The sequence below is a fragment of the Galeopterus variegatus genome, unplaced genomic scaffold, assembly GCF_000696425.1.
Source record: "Galeopterus variegatus unplaced genomic scaffold, G_variegatus-3.0.2 Scaffold2032, whole genome shotgun sequence".
NCBI lineage: Eukaryota > Metazoa > Chordata > Mammalia > Dermoptera > Cynocephalidae > Galeopterus > Galeopterus variegatus.
The window spans coordinates 145,297-156,257 of record NW_007728143.1 but is presented as its reverse complement, the minus strand read 5'-3'; the positions used below and the strand labels follow the sequence as shown (position 1 = coordinate 156,257).

The window sequence follows — 10,961 nt, the reverse complement described above, 5'->3', positions numbered from 1 at the left end:
GTGATTTGTAACAATATATATGCTAGTAATATTGATTTGATCAACATATCTCAATGTTGAACCCCAAAATATCTATAATCAATTTTGATTCAATAAATAAAATAAATAAAAATAAATAAATAAAAAGAAAATAAAATTTAAAACCACAATCAGATATGTATTAAAATTAAATTATATGAAGAATGATTGAGTTATAAAATATTTTAAATAAAATTATTTCTCTGAAAATGCAAAACAATTTTGATTTCTGGCTTGTGCTAGATCACAAACTGCCTTTTGAAGTCAGGATATTATTTTCTCTGAGATCATGACCATTTCTGCCAAGAGAGGTCTGATTTGTAATAGGGCAGGTGGATGGGCTCAATATTTTTTTAGTGAGATATTGAGTACCATGTTTTGTTATACTATAAGTAATATGTAACCAAACAGGGAAATTATGCTAGCAACAGAGTTGTTTTTCTCAATCAGAAGAATGTTTTTGTGTGCTCATTTTATTATTGTCTGAAAGACAAAAAAGCTTATTATGAATTTAGCATCTTATGTTTTGAGACTGACATACTGGCGAGTATAGATAGTAGAATATATAAGAATATCATTAGTACTTGGAAAGCATCATGTTAATTCAGACCTAAAATGTTTTTTAACTAGTTAGAAAACCGTATTGTTTTTTTTTTTTTTTTTTACAACCCAGTTGTTGGACACTGTTATCTCACTCGCTATCATAAGCCTCTTTTTTATCTTTTCCTGTTTTTCATTAATGACACACCCAAACTTTTTCTTACACTCATCATGTCTCTAGATTCTACTCCATTCCACTTGTTTATTCAACAAATATTTGAATACTTATGTGCTAGGAGGCTGTAGGGATAGTGTGCCCTTATGAAGCTTACAGATTAATGAATAATCCAAACATGAAAGAAATAATTATACAAATGAGGAAGCACCTGGGTGCTATGAAAGTGAATAAAAGGCCCTAACCTGAATTGAAGGGCAGGGTACAAAAAAGCCTTGATCTAAAGGATGAATGGCATTTAGGCAAAATTTGAGATTGACCAGTCAAGGTCAAGGGGTGTATTAGTTCGTTTCTGTTGCTTATAACAAAATATACAGAACTGGGTAATGTGCAAGAAAATGAAATTTATTGCTTACAGTTTCAGAGGTTTGGAAGTCCAGAGAACACATCTAGTGAGAGTCTTAGTGGTGGCAACAATGACCCAGTGGTCTCACATGGCAGAAATGGCAGAGCAGAGAGAACGAAACTCTCATGTGATCTCCTTTTAAAGCCCTCAGAATCATGCCCCTGACCACCATTATTAATCCATTCATTACAGCATGGCCCAACAATCTAACTACCTTTTCAAGGCCCCACCTTTCAATTACTGTAATAGGATTTCCCACCATCCCAACAGTCACAGTGGGGATTAAGTTTTAATGACTTTGAGGGATATAGTTCGTTCCACTTCCTTTGGTCCCTGGCCCCCAAAGTTCATGTCCTTCTCACAGGTAAATACCATCCCCAAAGTCTTGTTTCAACTCAAAAGTCCAAAGTTCAAAGTCCTATCTGTAAAATCAAAGTAAGTTATCTACTTCTGAGATACAATGGTGGGACAAGAATAGGGTACATATTTCCACTACAAAGGGGATAAACAGGCCAAAAGAAAGGGGTAACAGGTCCTAAACAAGTCCGAAACCCAGCAGGGCAGGCACTGAATCTTAAAGCTGGTGAATCATGTACCTTGACTCCATGTTCGATGTCCTCTACACGCTGGGCAGGGGTTGGGTGCCCAAGTCCTCAGGCAGCTCTGCTTCTGTGGCTTTCCTGGTCTGAGGCCATGCTTCAGCTCTCGCAGGCTGGTGTTGCACCCTAGTAGCTTCACAATGCTGGGGTCCCCATGGCAGTCCTGCTCTCAAGGCTCCACTAGGCATGATGCTGTTGGGGTTTTTCTGTTGCAACTCTGACCCCACGTTTCCGCTCAACATTGCTCTAGTGAAGACTGTCTGTGGTGGCTCCGCCCCTGTGACAAATCTCTTAATAGGCCACCAGGCTTTTCTGTACATCCTTTGAAATTGGGGTGGAGGCTCACAAGTCTTCCCAGCTCTGTCATTCTGTGAGCCTGCAGACCTAATGCCACATGGACACCACCAAGGCTTCCGGCTTGTATTTTCTAAAGCTGTGGGTCCAGCCACATGTGGGGCCAATTTAGCCACAGCTGGAGCAGCCAGAGCAGCCAGGGTGCTGGTGTGGGGAGCAGCATCAGGGCTATTTCCCCCTTGTCTTGATAATCCCTTTCTTTTGTACTAATCTTCTTTTTTCTCCTGAAAATGCTCTCCACTTCTCTACCACATGGCCAGGCTACAAATTTTCCAAATCTTTATGCTCTGCTTCCCTTGTCATGCCTTTACTGCCATAACTCAGCATAGGCTGTTGCAATTAGCCATGCAGCTTCTTTAATGCTTTGCTACATAGAAATTTCTTCCACCAAATACCCTGGGTCAGCACCTTTAAGTTCCACATTCCATAATACTTTTGGTCATGAAGAGAAGGCAGCCAAATTCCTTTCCAGTTCATAGCATTGGTGATCTTTGCCCCAGTTTGCAATAAGTCCCTTCTTATTTACATCTGAGATCTCAGTATGGCCTTGGCTGTCCATATTTCTATCAGCAGTCTGCTCACCACCAAGAAGTTCCAAACTTTCCCTGGTTTTCTTGTCCTTTAAACTCCCACCAGCACTTAGGCCTACTCCTTCACATTCTTCCAGTCTTTTCCCATTACCCAGTTCCAAAGCCACTTCCATATTTTCAAGTGTCTGTTATAAGCAACACTCCACTTAAGTGGTACCAATTTTCTGTATTAGTCAGTTTCTGTTGCTTATAACAAAATATACAGAACTGGGTAATGTGTAAGAAAGTGAAATTTATTGCTTACAGTTTCATAGGCTGGGAAGTCCAAAGTCCAGGGAATGCATCTGGTGAGGGTATTGGTGCTGGCAACAGTGACCCAGTGGTCTTGCATGGCAGAAATGGCAGAGCAGAAAGAATCTCTCGTCCACTCTCCTTTTAAAGCCCTCAGAATCACGCCCTTGACCACCATTATTAATCCATGATCCAACAATCTAATCACCTCTTCAAAGCCCCCCCTTTCAATTACTGTAATAGGATTTCCCACCCTCTTAACAGTTACAATGGGGATTAAACTTTAATGACTTTGGGGACACAATTCAATCAATCCATAACAAGGGGTGCATTTTGCAAAGGTCTTGTCCCAGGAAGGAGCTTGGCAAGTTCAAGGAACAGCAAAAAGGTCTCTGGGGCTGTGGTGTGGGGAGTGTGTGTGTGTGTGTGTGTGTATGTGTGTGTGTGTCTGTGTGTGTTTGTCATTCGTGTGTTCTCATGTTCACAGGCATGGAGGCAGGACTAAGCAGTAGCTGTGGAGGAAGAGGATGAGGACATAGATACTGAGTCCTGTAGAGCTAGGTTCAGAGGTCAAGTAGACCAATTATTGTATATTGATCCACCAAGCAGTGCATATTGCTTTGTTCCCCAGAATTCCATCATCAAGTAGATATGGTGTGTAGATAGGGTGATCATATAATTTATCATCCAAACCAGGATATTCTTGTGAGTGAAAAGGGACACTATTGATTATGCTGGGACAATGGGTGTAAAGCAGTGCTTATAGACCAGTTCTTAACCACTCAGGTAAACCCCAAAGTCACCTAGAAACCATTCTTTGAGATGACAGGGTTAGTCGTGTGTTCCTGTTTTCTCACCTTCTTCTCCTCCTTCACCCATGAGTAACTCTGAGAGAGGGCTGCCAGGAGAACCTTGTCGAGTCTAGACCACAGAATCCCAGCCCCCTTGCCCACCCAGCTGTGGCCTAGTGTTTTTCACACTGCCATCTCACGAGAGCTTGGATCTTTGACGTAAAGCAGGTCTGATTAACATGCTTTCAGAATTAAAGTCTTAAAAGCATATAGGAAAGAAAGTAAGGCTTTAAACATTTAGCATATGACTTTTTCCCAGTAGAAACTTTCCTACACCACTTCTCATGGATTACATGACCTAATCATATGTTCCCGGATGGCAGCCAGGCAGAGTGGGTGTGGTCTGATTCTAACCTCTTTGAGTAAACACGTTTTGTGAATTGGCCCCTGTGGTGGCTAAGGCATGCAGCGGAGTACACAGAGGAAGCCTTCCCACAGGTGTAAAGCCTTCTTCAGCAATGACAGCCACCAGGAGTATTTCTCCTTCAGGAAATAAGAAATCTTTTCATTACTGATATGTTTGTTTTACAGAATCAACTGTTTGGCTGAATCTGTGTAATGAGTATTAATGGAGCTTTATTTCCTGCTCTCTGTGCCAACGTCACTGTCTACAGCAGGGCCCTCAGGGAGCCCTAGTAACGTCTTCAGTTTTCTGAGAAATGTGTTACTTTGCATTATAATCATTTAATGGTGTCTTGCTAGGGCAATTGTCGGAATCCTGCCTATTTAGCCAACTGTATTGTCAGGTTAGGGCCCACAGACCTTTCAAACCCATTGTACAGACTGGGTCACCAGACTCCTCACATACAGGTCCACAGGCTAGGTAATTGGGAAAGATCTCGGGAGCCTGTTGGCAGAGGAAACGAGCTCAGTCATCAGCTTCCTCAGCAGCAGCAGCTTACAGCAGACTCCCGCAACACTGGTGGTAGCCTCCCGGAGGGTCCCAGGAGCCCTGGCAGCAACAGCTTGCAGCAGCAGTAGCAACCTCCCCATAGCCCCGCCCCACCCCCGGGGTATTCTAGGGGCAGGGGGCACTGTGGATCAGAGCTGCTCGTCCTCTACGCTTAAGTCGGATAACCCAGTACATCTGGGCACACATATGCAATTACATTAGACAATAACCAAGGAACACCTGGGCACATGTGCATATTTATATCAAATGTTCGGCAAGATTCCAAACCTCCGAGGAAGCCTACCATTTATATTTTGTTTTCCCTACAGTCAGCAACCGCCGGAAAGTGGAATCTGTTTGTCCTCCTCAGCCTTTCTTGACCCCTCCTCCCCAAGCCTCTCAATAAAACGGCTTGACCACCTCCACCCCAAAATAGTGGTATTAAATGTTTGTATTCAGCCAAATACTGAAAACACTTTGAGGAATTTCACTATTTCTTTCCAAACTGCCTTAAAGCTCTTACTTTTGTTTTACAAGCCAGGAAATGTGAAGAATTCACCTGGAAATAAGTAGAAAAAAACCTCCAAGCTCTGCCCATTTTAATCAGGTAAAGAACAAGAAAATTCTGTGGTTATCTTCAGCATTGTTAGTGCCAGCTGCAATGACACGTCTTTAATTAATTTAATTAATTATAGCAGTTTCAATTTGATGTGGATATTTTATTCCATTTCTAATTTGGGGGCTTAAGTGCCATGACTTATTTAATTGTGTTTGTTTTAGAAATGTACCTGGATGTTTTAGATAAACTAGAACCAGACAGTTGGGATTTATCTACAAATCTATTTCAAACAATTGAAAAGTGACATTATTTCTTAGGTTTTTTTTTTTTTTTTTTCAAACAACACTTTATTATAGTAAGAACATTTGAATTTATCTAACATTCAGTAAACATTTGTTGAATTCATGACTATTGTAGACAAGCTCAAGAGTATGTAGCAATATTAAGTGACACAGGAAATTCCTTCTTTATTCCTTTTTACATTATTGGGTGTAATTATTCCTTCTTTAAAGATTGAATAACCTTAGGCTAGAGAAATTTAGGATATCAGGCAAAGTCAGAAAACCAGTGAGATTTCTGTTGGGCTTATATTCAATTCACCATTTATTTTCATTTATTTGTTTAATGTTTATTTACTGAGTACTTGCTAAGTACAAAAACACTAGTAATATTAATATTTTGTCTCTATATTAAAAATTTTATAATAGCATGTGTGACTTCCTGGTAATTAGAAGATTATATTGAATTTGGAAACAACCTAGATATTCAGCAACAGGAAAATGGTTCAATTACAGTCTATCCATAAAGAGGAATATTATTTTGTTTCAATAATATTTAATTGCATGGGATCATATGCACAATTATTGTTAAATGAAAAAAAAAGGTAGTATGAAACATTTTTAGAGGGGATAAAGACCATGAGATACAACAGAAAATTTAAGTGAATATCTTTCGGTAGTAGGATGATTTTTACATTTTTTTCTTCTTTACAGTTTACTGTATTTTAAAAATTTTCTGCAATGAATATAAATTTTATAATCAGAAAAAATTTGAAATCAGTGTTACATTTTTTGTAAATCATGGCTACTGTTTAAAACTTATGAAAACCGTGGGCTTGAAGTGTTTCTTTCTCAAGCTTTGTCCATATTTTTAGAGACCCAGAGAGTCATATAAACTTAGAATTTGAGAGAAGTCATTTGGCCCAATCCCCAGCCTCAAGCAGATTCCCTTGTAGCACTGTATGTTCCCTCTTTTACACCTCCACTGATAGGAAACACCCCACAGGGCAGTCATCCTTGGATAGTTCTGATTTTTAGGAAGCTGTTTCTAATACTAAGCAAAAATGTCTCCTTGTGACTCCTACACAGTAGTCCTGATCCTGCTTTGTGGGTCACAGAAAACAAATCCAGTTCTTCTTTCACATCGCAGTCCTTCAAATAGTAACCCAAACTCAGTAGTTCTCTGATACAAACAACTTACCCAGGAGCTTGTTAAAAGGCAGAGGCCTAGGCCCCACCCCAGAATCAGCATGTCTGGGGAGGGGGATCAGATGTGTGTGGGATATGCTCTTGGACAGGGGACTAGTAGGTGAGCAGCCAGAGAGCCACACATGTCCTCTAGAGACTTCACGTTGATTATCCCAGACCAGAGTTCAGTTTACTGTATACACAACCTTGATTTCATTTTTTGTTTTTTTAGATCTTTATGGGAGGTGTTAAAAGTGATCCATGTTGGTTGTAAAATATATTTTTTTAAAAGTTTGTCTTATTCCTTTCTCAGAGTTAATTTCTGTTAATAGTTTGGTATATCATTCCAGACTTATATATCCATCCACACATGTGTGCTTTTGGTTTTTTGACAAAATGGGATAATATTCCTCATATTATTCTGCAAGTACACAGAAAACTCCCTGAAAGTACATAATCGTTATTTTATTATCACACCTAAAGAAAGTAACACTAATTCCTTAATATCATCTAATATTCAGTCAATGTGCAGATTTCCCTGATTATCTCATTAATAACTGTATTTCCCATAACGTGATAGTTGGATCTGAAGGCTTAATCAGATTTAGGTTCAATTTTTTGGTTAAGAATACTTCATAGACAGTTCTATGTTTACCTGTGTTGAATGAATGAATGAACTTGCTTTTTTCACTTACTATTTTGTGTGCATCATTCCCTCTCAGTACTTATTGATCTACCTCATTCCTTCTTCAGTTGCTTAATGATTTCCCCAGTATGAACTACCATGATCTATGTAATCTTTATTAATATGGGTTGTTTCCAGTTTTTAGTTTTTAACAATGCAGTAAATCTATCAGATTATTAGAGAAGCCAAAAACAGATTAATAAGCTGAGACAGAAAAGATAAGCTAGTGGTTTACATGTTTAATTTAAGAATCTTTGGTTTTATATTAAAAGATCAAGGAAGTAGTCACTGGTCTCTAAAGTATTTATAAACCTCAGATTGCTAGGTATATTCATTACATGTTAGGAAAACAGCAATCTGGAGAAGACTCTGTCTTTGCTATGTCTTTGGATTTATGTGTATTTCATTTCAGAAAACAATGATGGGGAAATATGAGGAAAGGTTCAGACTGAGGATGATATAATCATGCTCTCCTCCAGCAGATAGATGGAAATGTAGGTGTTTGATCTACAGAAGGGGAGGATGTGATGTGTGATATGCCATTTAGGCATTTATTTTTTATTTATTCATCCTTCCATCTGTTTAATTATGTGCAGATACACAGCCAGTTGAGAATCTGAGTGGAGTATTGATGGAACACAAAACCCTTCTGAATTCTAGTTTAACCATCTATAAAATAGGAATAATTAGTTCTTCTTAGCTCATGATCCTTATAGTTGTGGGATGATAATGTAAATATTTTATATGGTTTCTCGACTTAAATCTAAAGAATTTTCAAAATACATAATTTTAGAGTCATTTTTTATTTTTTCTGGCACAGTTTACTTATGTTTTTCTTTTCTTTCCTTTAGTTATAGGTAAACTTTGGAAACTCCATACAGTAAATCAGGATTTCTACAGAAAAATGGCAGAAAAGTCAGTATTGATTATAGTAAACTGGCTTTCTTCTTCTGGAAAAACTATTCTAGGTTTCTTTGTTATCTTGGGTGATGCCATACTACAATTGGACTAATCAGAGATCCTTTTACCTAGAGATAATGTACAAGCCTTAGGACTCCTCGTTCTCATGTTGCTGTTTATGTACATAATTAAAACCCAAGTTAAAAAAAATTGGCCTGCTTTCTTTTCTGATATCATGGAGTGACAGTTGAAGCATATCTGTGTATGGTGTGTGCACATGCATGTGTGTAGTTTGTATGTGTGGCACGTTTCTGTGTGTGTGTGTGTGTGTGTGTGTGTGTGTGTGGTGTGCACGGTATATGTGTGTGAAAGACGACTGTAAACTCTTCTGAGGGCAGTATCAGCTGGTAGTCTGCAGAGTCTGGGCCCCACAACAGCAGAGTAGAGAAGAGTGGCTCTGGAGCTTAGGCACGATGCTTCAGTAACTGCACAAGGAACACTTGTAAGGAATACAGTTTGCCTGACACTGATTACAAGACACGCAAAAAAAAAAAAAAAAACCAGTAACAATGATCCCTGTTGCGGCTATCGCCTCCCAGTTTGTACAGATCTTCCGGTAGGAGATTCATAATGAAGTAGTATATGTCCCTTGCCAGTGGATGAATGGGGATGTGGCTGTGTGTATGGGTTCTCTGTATGTGTGGCTTGTAGTCTCCTCTTTGTGGCCCTTGAATGCACAGCTCATTGAACTCTGTATTCCCAGTGCTGGTGGGATCAACAGGAGCCTCTCTTGACTTGTCAGCCAGCCAGGAAGGATGACAGAGGAACAGTATATAAAAGAGAATTTAGAATTTCCAAATTTCTATCAGATTTGGAAACTAGTAAGTCATCTTTATATTCTTTTATTCTTATATCATCAATTTAATTCCTTATTGTCAACCTTCCAGAACTCATGGCAGTTTGTAAGATAGCAATACACAAATGGACATGCATGTATTAATGTTAAATATACTTACTAGAGTCAAAATGGCAGGAACGGTGCCAGCATTGTTACCGGATTAATGAGCTGAAGTAAATTTGTCCCTGGAATAATACCCCTAGTCACTCAGAAGTCTTTTATTTCCTTTTATGCTGAAGTAATTTTGCATTACTGTACCAATCATCTGAATATATTAAAGCTGTGGTTAAATTATAATATCTCATTATATATCTGCTATTATTATTTCGGGCTTTCTGCATTTGGCTTGGCTTTCTATATCACCTCCAGAAAGTAAAGATTGCTTGAAGATTAAGAAGAAATGGCCCACACTTCAGCATACTCTGGAGATCATTGATCAGTATTTGAGGTATTTGAGTGCCTTCTAACTGTAAGGTACTACTTCCCATTTTTAACCCTTTAGTCAGTATTGAAACATTGCTTTAAAGCCTCTTAGCTCCTCCATGCAGGTGGTAGGGTTAGGTATCACAGAGCCAGCTCGTAGTAGTGTCTGATCCTCATGTTTAGTACAGAAGGGGAATCATCTCCCAACCAGGATAGCTCAGAGTTGCCCTTTAAACTATTTTTGAGTTATAGGTGGTAGCCCAGAGATCTTTTCCTTTCATGGTTGTTTGTATCCAGTGCCGCCTTCTTTTCATATTTAACACTTTTTGCATGCCTTCCGTGTACCGTGAACTGTAGAGAATATAAAATATGCATTTTACTATCTTGCATTTCTCTAGCTCTTTATATTTTTCAAAGTGCCATTTTATATATTTCCTCCCTTGGCTTATTCCTAACCTTAGTACATTTATACTCTGTTTTTCTCTATCCCAAGGTAATATTCTCTATTTACTTTTACACTTTTTATTGCATCTCTTATGACCATTTCTCATTGTAATAAAACTATGAATCTACATGTAGTTTATCTGCAACTTAACATAGTTCTGTTTGAATAACTTTAGGAACTTTGGAGAGAACATTCTCCACCATTCAGAGTGATTCAAGTTCCTCTGAAGAGATAAATGTAGTTTGTTTGTTCTGTAATAATGTTACTACACAGTTGCATTCCTAAGAAAGAGTGCTTTGTCAAAAAATTAAAGTTTAAAAGCAATTGCTTTAATGAAAAAAGGGACTAGGGGTACCAAAGAATTCTTTCAACAATCATCACCTTTATCTCCCCTGGGGACAAAATCAAAACAATAGTAGTACATAGAAGAACCCAGGGCCAGCTGAGCTGAGCAGCCCAGGCAATAGAGTACAGGTGCCTGGGCCACTGAGTCAGCAGCTTTTGATTCCAAGCCCAGTAGTGGCCCATATAATACAAAGCACTTATCCTAATAGATCAATGACATTATATGCAAATTACCTAAAGAAAATTTAAAATATAGGCAAAATGCCTGTGTTTGCATATACAGATGGAAAAATGTGACTTATTCAAGATTAAATAGCAAATCAATGACAGTTAAAATTAGGCCATATAGTGAGTATTACTGATTTTTATTAATGTAAAGATATAATTCAGAATCCTTGAATTAACAACAAAAAATAGACAGCAATTTTGTTCTCCTTGTCTTAATGAAGGCAGTTTGCACTCATCTTTTGGGAAAAGCTTAATATTTAGAGACTGCTTTTCCTGGTAACCAGCAATATTCATGCTTATTGTATGAACTGAATGATTTAATGTATGAACTGAATGATTTACTGTGAGTGTAAAAG

The 10,961-nt window shown here is 38.4% G+C and overlaps 1 protein-coding gene across 1 annotated transcript in view; it reads left to right on the top strand.

Moving 5' to 3' along the window:
- The window catches only part of APOO (apolipoprotein O), a 53,383-nt gene extending 44,907 nt beyond the window's left edge, over positions 1 to 8,476 (top strand). The window contains exons 8-9 of the mRNA XM_008580135.1: positions 5,194 to 5,263; positions 8,218 to 8,476. Of these exons, the coding sequence (XP_008578357.1) occupies positions 5,194 to 5,229 (36 nt within the window). The 3' untranslated portion in view covers positions 5,230 to 5,263; positions 8,218 to 8,476. The remainder of the gene's footprint in view (positions 1 to 5,193; positions 5,264 to 8,217) is intronic.
- Positions 8,477 to 10,961: the final 2,485 nt, after the last annotated feature.